The sequence below is a fragment of the Triticum aestivum genome, chromosome 1B (assembly GCF_018294505.1).
Source record: "Triticum aestivum cultivar Chinese Spring chromosome 1B, IWGSC CS RefSeq v2.1, whole genome shotgun sequence".
In the NCBI taxonomy this organism is placed as follows: Eukaryota; Viridiplantae; Streptophyta; class Magnoliopsida; order Poales; family Poaceae; genus Triticum; species Triticum aestivum.
The window spans coordinates 677795136-677810498 of NC_057795.1; the positions used below are offsets into that span (position 1 = coordinate 677795136).

General features: G+C 44.1%; 2 protein-coding genes and 1 long non-coding RNA gene across 3 annotated transcripts; 1 reads left to right on the forward strand and 2 right to left on the reverse strand.

Annotated features, from left to right (window-relative positions):
- LOC123100136 (uncharacterized) lies at positions 1-2017 on the reverse strand. Its single transcript, XM_044522115.1, has 5 exons — positions 1885-2017; positions 1147-1228; positions 989-1056; positions 564-758; positions 1-390 (listed from the first exon to the last, which is right to left on the reverse strand). Exons 2-5 carry the CDS (start codon positions 1205-1207, stop codon positions 136-138), a joined length of 579 nt encoding a protein of 192 aa, XP_044378050.1. The 5' UTR covers positions 1208-1228; positions 1885-2017; the 3' UTR covers positions 1-135.
- Positions 2018-7968: 5951 nt separating this feature from the next.
- On the reverse strand, positions 7969-9786 carry LOC123148411 (uncharacterized). The gene is made up of 4 exons (XM_044567838.1): positions 9647-9786; positions 9019-9104; positions 8865-8941; positions 7969-8342 (listed from the first exon to the last, which is right to left on the reverse strand). The coding sequence occupies exons 2-4, from the start codon at positions 9080-9082 to the stop codon at positions 8154-8156; spliced, it is 330 nt and encodes a 109-aa protein (XP_044423773.1). The 5' UTR covers positions 9083-9104; positions 9647-9786; the 3' UTR covers positions 7969-8153.
- Positions 9787-13559: 3773 nt separating this feature from the next.
- On the forward strand, positions 13560-15004 carry LOC123148416 (uncharacterized). Its single transcript, XR_006473821.1, has 2 exons — positions 13560-13777; positions 14471-15004. It is a non-coding gene; the product is annotated as an uncharacterized lncRNA (long non-coding RNA).
- Positions 15005-15363: the final 359 nt, after the last annotated feature.

The window sequence follows — 15363 nt, forward strand, 5'->3', positions numbered from 1 at the left end:
ATACTCACTCATTTGAACCATAATGCATGATCTCTTCAAAATTAAACCTCGGTAGTTAACCATGCAACTGTAAATCAAGCACAAGTTGCTGGATAGTAGTATATCCAACATGCCAATTAAACCCCCTCTGGTTAGTTAACAAACACGGGGAGTTTCTACGACACGATTGTGTTTCTCCACTATTAGCGTGACACGGAAATTCCTACTAACGCAGTCTCGCATTGCATTTTCTGGAAGGACTTCGAAGTGGAGTTCCGGTTTGCCTTTCCTGATGATCCTCTTAGCCTTATGTGCCTTGAGACCAACAACCCTTGGCCATGAAAACCCCTGATATTTGTACATATTTGAACTATTTGCTCTCCATAATGTTCGTTTTGCCTCGCCTAGAATCTGCATAGATCGAGTAGAATTTGACATCATCTGATAGCTTGTTCGCATGATAGCACTTAAATTAGGTGCATAGCTGTAAATGTACCTAAAATTCTATACAAGTAAACACATCATTTGTAGTTTGTTCTCATGGTAAACCATGCCATTCCTTTTTATGATGGTGATATATGTACCTTGGGCATGTATTGCGCAACCTTGACGACCGGCCTCCACTCCTCTGGTGGAGGAGCTTGAACAAGATCCGAGAGGGGGCTAGAGGAGTCTACACCGGAGTTGAGCAGACCAATCGAGGGTGCCTTAATACCCTGGTACTTTCGGATATTTGAACTATTTAGTCGCCATAATGTTCTCTTTGGCTCGCCTGGAACCTGCGTAGATCAAGTACAATTTTGGTCTTAAGTTGTACAAGTGAAGATGTTAAATATTTTCTAATTTTGTTACCAAAGGAACATGTATATAGCTTGTTCACATGATAGAGCCGACAACTTATGTGCATGGTTGAAAATGTATGTAAGATTCTATACAAGCATACACATCTTTTATAGTTTGTTATCACGTCAAATCATATCATTCCTTTTTATCATGATGGTGTATGTACCTTGGGTATGTATTCTGCAACCTTGACAACCGGCCTCCATTCTTGTGGCGGAGGAGCATGAACAAGATCTGCGAGGGACACAAAAGTTGAGCAGACTAATCTAGATTATCATGTCGAACAAGCAGTTGTGAAAATAGTGCTCCAAATCAAATGCCAACCTATGGGAAGCACGAAGGCTCTAGCCGGTGCCGATGAAGCTCCGTCGCTGGGCTCTCCCATTACGAGTTTCTGTATATTTACCTGCAATGCGAATGCGATGCATGGGCAGCAGATAAAAAAGATGTAAACTGAATGGTGGTACTAAGATACAATCCCTTTTATCATCACAAACCATTTTGTTCAATGTGGACAGTGCAGGTTGTCCTTCACCTAGCTAACAAATTAACCTGAGTCCATGTACCGTGGGTTCTGTAAATTTCCACTAATCCATCTATAGGAGTACAGTGGTCGGTAGAATATACTCCCTCCGTTCCTAAATATAAGCTTATTTTTAGTAGATTTCAATATGAACTATATATGGAGCTAAATGAGTGAATCTCACTCTAAAATCCGTCAATATAAATCCGTATCTAATCCACACTGAAATCTCTAAAAAGACTTTTAGAAACGGAGGGATGAAATTAAAGTACACATGCATGCCACCATACTAGCAGCACTTAATTTGGACAATGCAGGAATGGAATCGCGAATTTTGTTTCCAGATTGTAAGGATCCTTTCGATGAAAGGAGCCCGCCGGCCGGTCCCCAATTCAATTTAGAAATTGGAAGTGCTGCTGGATCACAGAGTTGGCCGACCCCCAAATGCTTGTTTGATCACGATCATGGAAAGGATTGAGTATTCAAGACGAAGCATAACGCAGGGCAACGGCACGGGAAGAAAAAGAATGCGTACGTACCCTGGATGGCTTTTTAGGGAACGTATGCCGGATGCAGAGAAGGAAGCGCGGCGGCGGCAGGCAGACCACCGGACCGGAGGTGAGAAGAGGAGAGGAGATCCACGGCCGTGGCCGTTCGTGCGTTTATACTGTGCGATCCAGGCGTTTTATCCGGGCCGGGCCACGGGGCCAGTAGGTTACTCCTACCAGATCGTCGGTTGATTGCGGCCTGCCAACATGCAACCAACCATGCATGCATGTATGTTCTGTGTACTTTCTGGATGCATGTTCTATATTTTCTGTATGCATTTGAAACTACTTTTTGTTACACACTGAACATTTTTTCAATAATATACATGATGATTACTTTTTCAAATACATGTTTTGAACATTTTTCGGATATGTGTTAAACATTTTTAAATACACATTTAACATTTATTTGAAGGATAAGCTTGCTCCCCTTGCTTGGTTTCAGGGTTGACTAGTAGTCAACCCTTGATTTTTGGAAAAAAACTTGAATCACAAAAACTTTACAAACTTTGAAATAAAGTTCATAAATTTGAAAAGGTTTATTAAACAATCATTAACTTAATTTTTGAAAATGATTAGTGCAATTGATAAGGTTTATGCATTTTAGAAAATGTTAGTCAAGTTGCAAATAGTTTGTGATTTTAAAAACATTCGTGAAACTTGAAAAAAATCATGAATTTGATTTTTTTCATAAAATTTGAGAACACTACACGAATTTGAAAATAGTTTGCATTTGAAAATAAGAGAAAACAAACAAATACAAAATAAAACAAAATAATAACCCAAATAAATAATTGAACGAAAGCTTGTTCAGAAAAAGCAAGCTTCCCAAAACAGAACTGTTTTTTTTTTTGAAAAACAGAACTGTGATGCTTACACAAGTTTCCAAAGCCCGGGACAAGCCTCCAGCTACGTGCCTTACATGGGCCAGCCCCATTTCGATCGAATGGTATGCGCCATGTACGGTTAACAGTTTAACTGATGCGTGAAGCGCCAAATTGAAATCACGCTTGTTTCATACGGTACCTCTAAAAAAAAGTCTTTCTGGCCAGAATTGTAGTTTTTTTCCATATAGGATGGAATTGTTGATATGATGCCTACTACACACCTTGGGCCTTTGACGCGTGCCTATCAAGCAGTAGTGTGAGACAATTATAAAATGCACATTTAAACACAAGGCGATTGAGTTAAAAACACACACACGATGATGAGCGGTTTGTTGTTGGAGAACACACGCTTCTATGCTTATAGAATATTAGGTAACCGTTAGGGCATGTGAATGAGAGTTTACATGAGGGAGTTCGTGGAGGAATTAGGCATGGGAAATATACTTTTCCTCTCATTCCCGTGTTTGGTATATGATGAGAATTACTTTGGGATGGAGCTCTACCCATGAATTAACAGGGTCCCCACAGGAAGGAATCGGTGGGAGCTCTACGCCCTCCCCCTCAACTCATATTCTAACATCCCCTCTAATCAATCTTTAAACTTTTAATCTCCTCACCCTCAACTCACATTCTCCATATCTAATTGCTACAATTAAACATGACGTTAGTCTCATGGTATGCCATGTATCTATATTTGAATTGAAATAAACCAAGCCGTGAAGGCATTCGGCCAAAAAGCAAGATCCAAGGCTCCATCAAAGAAAAACATGTACATAGTTTTTGTGATGAGGAATGGTTACACTGTTGGGTACCTATGGTTACATATACGCATGCAGTCTTACCATTGCTGCTTCATTCACGAGATATGGGTTCTGGTGAACCACAACAGAGCCGAGATAAAACATCGTCATGGCATGAGAGCTTTACTGACTTGGGACAATCGGACGAAGCGGGGCTGCTCGTTAGTGTTGGTGCCATAGAAACCGTCATATCGGTTGTAGTCGCTGTGCTCGTCTTGGACACATGGCCGTTGTCTGGATCACATGGTAGAAACTTCATCACCAGCCTAGGTACTAAAGGCAGTTAAACTTCATCGCTAGTATCAGTGGCATAGCTAACATATGTAATGTATTATGCAAAAATAGTACAGACTTGTTTTCTAAGGCACAAGAAAATGGGGCGTGCTACGCGTCCGCCGGCTGATCTTTTTAAAAGATCAGTCGGGTCGCGGGCCGTCAGATTTGACGCATCAAACGGCCGAGCACGCACCATCATTGCACACGGGTCTTGTTGCAGAACTATTTCTGCAACACATGTCTTATTGAAGAACTTTTTTTTGCAGTAGTTGTTTTGTGAATTTTTTACAACTGAGTTCTTGTTGCAATTTTTGTTTTGCAACTGAGATCTTGTTGCAAAAAAGTTTCGCAAGAGAAGTTTTTTCTGCCAAATGTAGACCCGCCGTGGACCATTGCAACACTGCATATGTTTCAGAAACGTAGTTCATATTGCAGAAGCGTGTGCAATAAAGGATGGTATGCGGGCTCTCACTGGGACACGTGTAACGTAGGGGAGGTGGCAGACGCGGCCGTCGCGATCTGCCGGGTGATGGTAAGAGTTTCCCCAAGAAAATATATGTCTTCATTTTCTGTTTGCAGTTTATTTTCCCTTAGCCATATTTGGCTGTAAAATTATACACTCACACATCGTCTACAAAATGTTCTACTAAATGTTTCTATAGGTACCCTAAAAACAATGTTTCTATAGGTGTGACCTATATAAGGATGTGGATAGGGTGCAAGTCAAGATAAGTAGGATAGTGAAGATGAGTCTCTTAGATATGTAGGATTTATAATTAGGTCTTTTTCCAGAGCAACAATTTAAATTCATGAATATTTTAAAAATCATGATTGCTCTGTATGCCCAGAGCAATTTATTTTTTTATGTTTATTTAATTCACAAACATTTTTAGTTTCGGAACATTTTTCAAAAACATGGAGTTGCCGGTTTTGCTGGGGGGTGGGGGACCCGGCTCAAAACCGGTCTGACCAGCGCATCATCCCGACCAAAACCGAACGAAACAGATCAATACCTCCTGACTTTCCGAGCCCAAACCGAGTCTGCCTCGACATCTTCCGTTTCACGCCAGATTCACGCTAAGTAACCTCGTCGGCTGCATTGCCGCTAGTAGTATAAATACGTCCACGCCGCACGCACCGCCCCCTTCGGCGTCTTCCACACCGCACGCACCAGCTCCTTCGGCGCCTTGCCCGTGCAGCCGGCCGCGGCCAACCCCTTCTCTTCCTGCTTCCCGCCGGCCACGTAGAACCCCTTCTCGAGCTTCCCGTCGCAGCCGCCGTTCGGATCGGTCTGGCCAGACAGGGAGAGCTACGCGTTCGACGATGACGAGCCCATCGAGAAGCCTCCGGCGGTGCCACTCGACGGCCGGAGCGCCAGCCGAGAAGCCCTCGTGCTCAAGACGCACTGTGAGCGCCCAGCCGTCGCGAGGTGCTCGGCCCATGACGGCTTCGCCGTGCTGGTGCACGCCAAAGCTCCAGGCGCGGCGTCCAACGCCGAAAAGACGCCGGTCGACCTTGTGACGGTGCTCGACGTCAGCGGGAGCATGGAGGGCCGCAAGCTCGAGCTACTCAAGGACGCGATGGGGTTCCTCGTGGACAATCTCGGCCCTGCCGACCGCCTCAGCGTCGTGTCCTTCTCGAACGACGGTCGCCGTGTCACCCCGCTGACGCGCATGTCGAACGCCGGGAAGGCCTCTGCGAAGCTCGCCGTGCAGTCGCTCGTGGCCGGTGGTGGCACGGATATCCTCAAGGGCCTTAAGAAGGCCGCCAAGGTGCTCGACAGCCGCCGGCACAAGAATGTCGTTGCCGGCGTCATTCTCCTCTCCGATGGCCAGGACAACTACTTGTGGCGAAGGAGCTACCGAGATCTGGTGCCAAGTTCCCTGCGGAACGACGACGGCCGCTCAACCGCGCCGATCCACACATTCGGCTTCGGCACCGACCACGATCCGGCGGCCATGCACGCCATCGCCGAGCTAACGGGTGGCTCATACTCCTTCATCGAGAACCAGGCCGTGGTGCAAGACGCGTTCGCCCAGTGCATCGGCGGGCTCCTTTCGGTCGCCGCCCAGCAGGCACGGATAGCCATTGAGTGCATCCACCTGAGGTGCGCGTCCGAACCGTCAAATCCGGTCGCTACAAAAGCCGTGTCCTCCCGGACGGCCGTGCAGCCTCGGTGGACGTTGGCGAGCTCTATGCCGATGAAGAGAGACGCTTCCTGCTGTTCATGGACGTGCCGAGGGTCGTCGGCGCTGCTGCAGATGAGGCCATGACCACATGCCTTGTCAAGGTGAGCTGCACTTACATAGACACGAAGACTGGGAAGTCGATGGAGGTGGCCGCGGAGGATCCCGTGGTGCGAAGGCCGTTAGAGGTGACGGTTGAGGAGCCGTCCATGGAGGTCAACGTGGAGCGTTTCCGGGTGGAGGCGATGGAAGACATTGCAGCAGCGCGGGCAGCCGCCGAGCATGGTGACCACGCCAAGGCCGCAAGGATACTGGACATGCGCCAGAAGGCTGCGGTGGGCGATTTGGCCGGCGACCCCCGGTGCAGGGCGCTAGTGCACGAGCTGGCCGAGCTCAGCGCCCGTGTGGCGACCGCTCACGAGTACGAGCGAACAGGCCGCTCAACCATGCTATCCGGCATGAGCTCCCATGGGGGGCAGCGCGCCTCGTGTGCTAGTCTGTTTGGCACCATGGCGTCGGCGCCCATGTTTGCAGGATCGGCGGCGCCATTTGGGGCGGCGGCAGGAGCGTTTGCGACACCAGCGTGAAGGACATGGTGGATTCGTCTCGGAAGACACGTGAACTGAGACAGCAGCCGCCACCGGTGATGACAACAAGGCCAAAAGAATTTGCTTGGAGCTTTTACCTTGTCATGTTTCTTGCGGTGGTTGTATCTCTGTATATCGACTATATCCTTGGCGTCTAAAACTTATAGCTCTGTATATCGACTTAATCTCTTTGTTTTGGTTTTAAACTTTTCATTGTATCACTGATGTTCGTGGTGTTGTTTTTGCTTATGTACCCGATGATATCGGAAGTTCGGAATCTAGCCATTGCTAGGATGAAATGTTGAATGGAGACGAGTTAAACGTCTGGTTCGCTCATCAACTGAATTAAATTGGGGCGTAGATTTCATTCAAGAGAACAAACTGCTAGCTAGATAGAGTACTAGTTTATCTTGTAACACAACTTCAGACCACTTGAATGGGTCTTCTCTTAGCCACATCAAAAACATCCTCTATAACACTAAGCTCCCTAGTTTTAAAAGGACTCACAATCAATTGAGGTTTTTAATTCAAATTGGGTCAACCGATTTTGACCGGATCAACAATTTCTCAAACTCATTCAATTCGTTTATGCTTCATAATTTTTAAGGCCTCACAGTTAAGTCTTCAATTTAAATTGAATCACTCAATTTTGACTGGGTCAACAATTGCTCAAGGAGCTCTCCCACTCAATTATTTTAAGTCACTATTGTTCCCTAATTTTGAAGTTCTTCAATTCGATTCAGGTATTCAATTATGGAGCCAATCCTTTTTCATATCAATCAGCAGCAACCGGCCTATAAAAATATATCAATCCTGCACACTCTCCCACCACCTAGAAAAAAAGAAACGTCATCATGTGATACAGTAGCACTAATGTAGTACATGTAGCTACTGACGCAAAAAATTCCTCACATAAATATGGATTTCTTAGCAGATACTCTCTCCGTTTCAAAATAGATGACTCAACTTTGTATTAACTTTAGTACAAAGTTGGGTCATCTATTTTGGAACGGATGAAGTACACCATAATCGAGAAGGGCTGACCAAATCATCAAACTATATAAAAAACACTCTATTGCTTTTGGGAAAGTCAAATTCCTTTAACTTTGACCAAGTTTAGAGCCAAAAATCTCAACATCCACAATATTAAACAAAAAAAATGGAAATCCATTTCATGATGAATCTAATTATACCGATTTGGTATTATGGGTTTTGATATATTTCTCTACAAATTTGATCAAACTTAAAAAGGTTGGACGTTACAAAATGCAATACATCTTATATTTTGAAACATAATGAGTAATGTTTTAAGAAAACGAACAACACCAATGGCGCATCAAAACACGTCCAACCCTTCTAGTTCTAAATCATATTTCCTATGACATGAAAATATAGAGCAATCTGACATAAGCACTTGATTCCTTTTCTTTTACTTTGTTGTTCACTTGATGTTAGCTAGCCAACACGGGGAGTTCGCACGACGCGGTTGGATCTGTCCACTATGAGCCTAACACGATCCGTGCACTAGGCCATGGTCAGAAACTGGTTCTCTGGAACAACTGAACAAAAGAGGTCCGGCTTGCCTTTCCTGATGATCCTCTTGGCCTTGTCCGCCTTGAGACCAACAACACCAGGCCTTGAGCACCGCTGGTATTTCGTCATGTCTGCGTTGGTCGACCGCCTTATTTTTTTCCTTGTGTTGCCTTGTTCAACCTACACAGTCCGTGGATCAAGTTAAACTTTGGGCATCCCTCTAAATTTCGGCGCCAACTCAGATTTCAGGTTAGCTTCGTAACTAATACGGTCCGCTAAGAAATGGGTACATACATTGCTCGTATATTTTGCTCTGGTGATATAAAAAGTCTAACTAAACCTAGGTACTGACTGAGCCGGGTCGGATTTTGTGTTGGGCTTTGCAAATCCCGACCTTGAAATCCCAAGCCCGTGCCCGACCTAACCAACGGCCCAATTTATTTTTGCAACTTTAAATAAAAATATACCTATTTCTGGAACTAAATACTGCCATGTTATACCTATTTTTCTTATAATATCCCAAAAACATGGTTTACCATGCTTTCCCCCGAGCTACGGGCTTAAGTCCAACTGTGTGGGAAAGTGAGGCTTGAGCCCGACCCAGATGCCGGGCTTGTTGGTCCAGGCAACCCATGTTTGAGTTTAGGAAAAACTCACAAGATGGCTTATATTTCCGCAATTTGATGAACAAATCATACATACCTTCTCTTCTTTCGATTCCAATGATGATGATGCGGTAACTTCGGCAACCGGATCCGACTCCTCAGTTTCAACAAGGTCTAGTAGGGGGCAGAGAAGTTGAGATTATGTCAAACATGTATGGAAAATTAAATAGTGCTTCGAATCAAATGTTTACCTGTGCGAGGGTCCAGGGGCGCCCTAGCTGGTCCCAACGAAGCTCCTTCTGCGGGCTCCCCCATTAGGTAGGAATTATGACGGTTCCTTTGTATATAAAAAATTAAAAAGAAATAGTAGTACTCCTTAAAGAAATATATATAGATGCATTTTGATGATGAAAAAGCTTTTATATTTTTTTACAGAGAGAGTAGTAGATACCATTATACCTAAAGATAAGCATTTGTTAGTCAATTAGCTAGACACGGCTAATGAAGGTGGACTTGCGGCGCTTAGATTTTACTATGGACGACATACGAATGTATATAGATGTATTTTAAAGTGTAGATTCACTCACTTTGCTCTGTATATAGTTCATAGTGAAATCTCTACAAAGATATATATATTTAGGAACGAAGGGAGTACTACTCTCGGATTCGACAGATTGAGAGAGACCAAATGCTTGGCTGCGCGTATATAGTCCATTAATCGATCCAACGTCGAATCTACACAGCCTTGGACAATACTACGTACAACGTACACGGCTGCTAGCCATGCATCGACGGATCGGCCGGCAGCCACTAACTAGTTTATATAAGACAAGGAGAATTCAGTGAGAGAAGGAGATGAGCACACCGTCGTATACGTACCTTACGTCGATGGATAACGGAGAAAGAAGAACGTACGGCGGCGGGAGGTGGTGGAAAGGAACGGAGGAAATAGATGGCCGTGGCCGTGTATTTATAGTGAGTCACCTCTGGATTAGGGCTAATCGTTTGGTTAAATCCTATCCATCTGTGCCGTCCGGGTGAGATCCGAAATTGATGTATTTCCCTTTGCCACGTTCGTGTTTATTTCCCAATGGTAGTCTGTCTCGATCCGAACAGAACCGACCAAGAACCCTCTTTTTTATAAGCCGAGGCAGGGAGGAACCAACCCAGGAGCAGATTGATCGATTCTCATCTCAAGTTTCAATTTACTATCGATTCAAGAGGTGGCCAACTGGCCATGGATCGACTGCTACCCGACGGCGTGCTCGTGGACATCCTCTGCCGTCTCCACCCGCGCAGCCTCGCCATTTCATGTTGCGTCTGCAAGTGTCCAGGGCCGGCTGGGGGGGGGGGGGGGGGGGCATCATCAGATACATATAAGACTATACATCTATTTGGCGGAAAAAAAATGAATCAGTACAGGCCCAGCCCAATTACGGGAGAGGAAAAGGCACGACGCCTGGCATTACTACATCGATCGATTGAATCGCATCTCAGCATCTGCGTCTGGTCCTGGTCGCCTCGGGGGCATCTATGTTATACGTCTCAGAATAACAAAATATGATCGGATATGCGTACATATATATTATCTATATAAGGGCCTTTTTTTCAACTTGGCCAAGGGCCCCGAAAAACATAGAGCCGGCCCTGCAAGTGTCTCCGCAACATCGTCGACGATCACCGCCTGCTGCATATGCGGACCTCCTCCCGCTGTGGCTGGACAAGCTTTGAAGATCCAAACATTACACAAGTACAGTAAATTAGGCTCAGTTACAAGGAATACACCTGTTGAAGGTACAAACATGTAGCTATTTCATTGCCACCCTAATGTTTTGCTCTCATCATTTGAATTTTATGCTGGTCTCATGCAGTATATAACTGCTATTTTAACTCTACTGTACACAGCCTGATGTATGACGTCATAATAAGAAAATAAAAAAGAATTAAGCATTGGTGATTTATTTGCCTGGCAGGAAGCTGGAATAGAAATTGAGCCTATGTCTGACCTCAACAGAAATTGTACCTAATTTTGTGCGTATGTTGTCATGCTTAGGGGGCACTGGGCCGAATCCAGGGACACGGTGCGTCCCATCGGACCCGTTGCAACATACGGGCTATTTTGCTAGTGTTTTGTAAAATAAGATACTTTGGTCCATAATTTACAATGCTAATTTAGGCACTGCCACCAAATGGTTTGGGAGGCTCTTAAAATTGTTTGGGATTTTTCTAAACTTAAAATGCAATTAAATATTATATTGGCCCCCGGTTTTACTTTATTTTTGGGCATTAAACCATTTTATAAAATGTTGTTTTCTATATGGTAAATACTTAGTGAATTTTTGCAACTTATCGAATATTTTTTTACTAATCGAAGAAATAATAATTTGACTTGCAACTTAATTTGAATTTTGACTTTGATTTTATTAAGTTGAAAATTTGCATAGTAATCATGATGACATGACCACCATTAGGGGAAGATTGTCGTAGGGTGATTCTCGAGGTGTTATAGTGAGAAAACTTATCAGTTAGTACTTCCTGCAGAGATAAGCCACTGACTAGAAACATAGATAAGCGACTTATAGGAAAGTAAGGCGGCAGTTGAGGCAATGAACCACCCAAAGTGTTTGTGCAGTTCCAGAGAGGTATTAGTTTATTTTATCAATGCCAATTAGCTCAACACTCAAGGCATTGCTATGTATCATCGGTTGCAAAGATTTAATGTGCAAAAATAAAGCACTCCCTCATGATAGTAGCAAAACAGTAGCACGATACCAATAGAAATGACATTAAACTAATCTGGATGAAGGCCTTAGGCTGGTACCTACCTGCACAAGGAAGCTTATTCAAGTAATTCCAGAAGAGAAGATAAAGCAATGATTGGAATCATTCAATAGTATATCCTTTCACTACAAAAATTGCTCTATTTTGTGACGCTTCACTGGTGTCATGTATAATCCTTTTTTCTCACGGAAAATATGCTGGTGACATTTTCCGTCCATCACTCCCACCGTCACCGAAGTGCCGACATAGAAAATAAAATTTTGATGGTACCATTTTTTCCGTCACGCGAGATCGCATTTTAGGTGACGAACCTAAAAATGTCATCGATGGCCATTTTCGGTGACGCCCCAAAATGTCACGTATGATAGCCCAGTCTGTCGCCTAAGATCTTTTTGGCGATGATAATCCCGTCCCCGATGACCGGTTCGTAGGTTTCACCGGTCAAAGATTCTGACAGGTGGGGCGAGCAGTTGCTAATGTGGCTTCTTCCATGTGGGTCCGCCATGAATTGTATCGCTGATGGTCCCGTCAGTAATAACTCTCCGTTAGAAAAATGAAAAGGAGAGGAAAACCAATGAAAAAAAAGATAAAATAAAAACAAAAAGCATGAAGATTCCAAAATAGAACAAAAAATGTATCCTAGCTACCTGGCCGGCTCATCTACGGTTTGTTCACTGTTGAGGGTGGACTTGCAAGTAGGAAAAAAAGGTCGGCGCGAGTCGAGGGTGGACTTGCAAATGGGATAAGAAAAGGTTGAGCCCGGGTTGCAAGTCGACCATGGACTTGCAACTGGGACAAAAACAGGTTAAACCCCGGTTGCGAATCAAGGATGGACTTGCAAGTGGGCCCCAATTGCGAGTCTAGAGCAAACTGCCCATTTGTAAAAAGAAATCCAAATACGCCCACTCACTGGGCTGGATGAAAAACATAATGTTGCGAGCATGCTACAATCATTTATTCTTTTTTCTTAGAAATTACAACCCATTTGCTTCTTTACCAAGTACACGCATTTGCTAGCTGAGTAAATAGAGAAATGTTATAAAAAACTGGGCTGCACATTTCGTTTGGACAAGATACTTTCTTTAATAAATTACAGGATTGGTGAAAAATAAGGCAAAACATATTTTCTTCGATCTTCTACTAACCGGCGCCTGCAGGCGCGGCTGGTAGGGCTCGACCCAGTTGCTTCACTCCTTTTTTTTCATCGTGATATATCGTAAGACATGTCATTTTTTTTCTTTTTTGTCCTGCACATATTGATGGTGACATGGTGATTTTAAATGGTTTTATTCAATTCAATAATTTCAAAATATAGAACTAATTTAGGGATTTCATTGTACCGTTGGCACGGCAATTTTGTTTTCCACAATTACTGTAATCGCGAGAACGGGAACTTCTTTTCAGAAATATGAGTGGTACATTTGTTTAAAAAATGTGGTAGTTTTACTCACTTTCTTTCTTTGTGACATAGGCATAGCGGTGCATAAATGATTTTTTTTCTTGACTATTTTCACAAATTAAGGCATTTTTTATCTAATGATTTTATATATGATGATATTTTTGTTATATATGTCATGGCATTTTTGTTCGGCCACTGAAAGTCAAGTCAAAACATCACTTTTTAGACTTGGTATTAGTTCATAGCAAATTGGGCTTTTCTTAGGCCAACTGAGATAGTTATGACAACAACAAAGTAAGTATACTATAAAAAGAAGGGTTGTCTCCATCTTTCGCTCTAGGAGAACTATCTGTTCGTTGGTGCCTCCTCTCCTGGGGAACATTCTCTAGATATTCGCATCCAAGAACGACAACAATAATGGGGGTGCTCATAGAGATATAGCCTGCGTGCGTGCGTGCGTTCATAAAGTAAGTGTATGTGTGTTCATAAAGTGAGTATATACGTGTGACTGTATGGTGTTTCAAAAGAAAAATCTCATGAAGGGAAAAGTAAAAAAAGAATTTCGCCGTGGCAGAAGCAAGCAAAGAGCGGCCCGGCCGGTTGTGGAGCAAGGCAGCAGGCAAAGAGAGAAGGCCGGGCCGGGCCGGGCCTTAGGCTATATACACGGGAGCCCACCCCCAGCCGGTCGGTGGACGGACATTTTTTCTCCCCAACCAGCGAGGAAGAGGAAGAGGAAGCGGATCGAGTCGGCGAGAGCGAGGGCGAGGACGATGGCGGCGCTCCGGCTAGCGGTGAGGAGATTTTGCGACCGTGCGCTCGGGAGATCAGCGGTACTTGTCCTCTCCTACCTCCGACCCCTCTCCCTCTCCCTCTCCCTCTCTAGCGGCGTGGCAGCCAGATCAGATCTAGGGTTTGCCGTTTTGTTGTTCGAGTTGGGGCCAAAAACCTTGCGCAAATCTTAAGTTTTTTTACGAATTGGGGCCAAAAGCCCTCGATTACTGGCGGTTAGACATTGATCTGCTCTTCAGATCCGTCCATCGATTGTTGGAAACATTGATTCCGAGGATTTATGTACCTAATAACGTGAAAAAAAGTTTTATTTCTTTCAGCATATGACCGCTTGCTCTCAACTTTGATAAGCTTTGTCATGATAAGTATATCCTAGTGTAGTAGACCTTGGTGGTTATACGAAATTGACGGTGAGGGAAAAAGAGACGAATTTCCCCTCCCTCCTGTCAGTCTAAGGTTTCCCGAGCAAGCAAGACACATGCTTGTAGTGCCTAGTGTTTTGTGGTGTGATTCCTACCAAGTACTCCATACAGTATAATTGGCATGTGGTTGTTAGGGCCTTGCAAATTGTCTAGAGTGGCTACAAACAGGAGATAAAAGTATGAGTAAAGCCAGCTCAATTGAGTGAGACACTTTCATCTTCAAAATTTGGATAATGCCAGCTCAATTGGTATTTTCAATTGCTAGCTTGTCAACCTTTGCTAGTGTTACTTATGTTACGGTTTCTGTTGCAGGGCATTTACGAGCTCAAGGCTGCCAAGGAATTCCCCGACATTGATCCTGGGCATCTCAAGGCTGCCAGGAAATTCCCCAAACTTCGTGTCAAGGATGTTGATGCTACGGCTCTGAATGTCTTCAAGATTCTCAGGCAGAGTCCAGTCGATGGTCATGTGCGCATGACACTCAAGACCTTGGCTGAGATTCAGGAAGAAGAATGAAGATGCGCTACTAGGAAGCAATATCGTCTCTTGCTCTAATATGAACTAGCTTTGCAGTATTGTAGTATTTGAATCTTTCCTATGTTGTCGCTCTGTGTCTCGATCTTCAAAACTGCTGGACGGATGTGATGTTTTGCTATTTTCTTGCTTCACAAGGTTGAATCATCCTTTGATCTTGACATGCCCACCAGATTCGAGTGTAAGCTTTCGGGCTAGCGATAAGGGCGGCATGTACTTGGTATTCGTAAGATTTGCTGGATGCTTGTACTCAGTTTCCTTAAATTATAAAATACTATATGGTAATGGAATGGATCATTTGGAAAGAAAGAAGATTTGATTGGTGGTGCAAGCCATTGATGATCATATTTGTCAGTTTTCCTTTTTCCTTTTTTTGCTATGGAAGTCTCCCTCGTGCATCTTTGTGTGAGAAGGCAAATTCTGGTGACTTCTCTAGCCAGATGTGCATCTTTGTGTGAGAAGGCAAATTCTGGTGCCTTCTCTAGCCAGATGAACAAATTTTGCAAGGACGCATCTTTGTGCCTTGTCTAGCCAGATGAACAAATTTTGCAAGGAGGTGCCTTTGTGTGAGAGGGCAGGCAAACTCTGCTGCCTTCTCTAGCCAGATGAACAAATTTTGCAAGGAGGTGTCTTTGTGTGAGGAAGTCTGGCGCATCTTTCCTTTGTTGCTT

What these genes read in the sequence shown, in the direction of transcription:
- LOC123100136 (XM_044522115.1), bottom strand. Translation starts at nt 1,207, where the DNA reads ATGGGAGAGCCCAGCGACGGAGCTTCATCGGCACCGGCTAGAGCCTTC. An exon ending in AGCCTTCGTGCTTCCCATAG is followed by an intron (nt 1,057 to 1,146) that starts GTTGGCATTTGA and finishes TGTCCCTCGCAG; the next exon opens with ATCTTGTTCATGCTCCTCCG. An exon ending in TTGCAGAATACATACCCAAG is followed by an intron (nt 759 to 988) that starts GTACATACACCA and finishes TGATCTACGCAG; the next exon opens with GTTCCAGGCGAGCCAAAGAG.
- LOC123148411 (XM_044567838.1), bottom strand. Translation starts at nt 9,082, where the DNA reads ATGGGGGAGCCCGCAGAAGGAGCTTCGTTGGGACCAGCTAGGGCGCCC. An exon ending in GCCCCTGGACCCTCGCACAG is followed by an intron (nt 8,942 to 9,018) that starts GTAAACATTTGA and finishes GCCCCCTACTAG; the next exon opens with ACCTTGTTGAAACTGAGGAG. An exon ending in TGGAATCGAAAGAAGAGAAG is followed by an intron (nt 8,343 to 8,864) that starts GTATGTATGATT and finishes CGGACTGTGTAG; the next exon opens with GTTGAACAAGGCAACACAAG.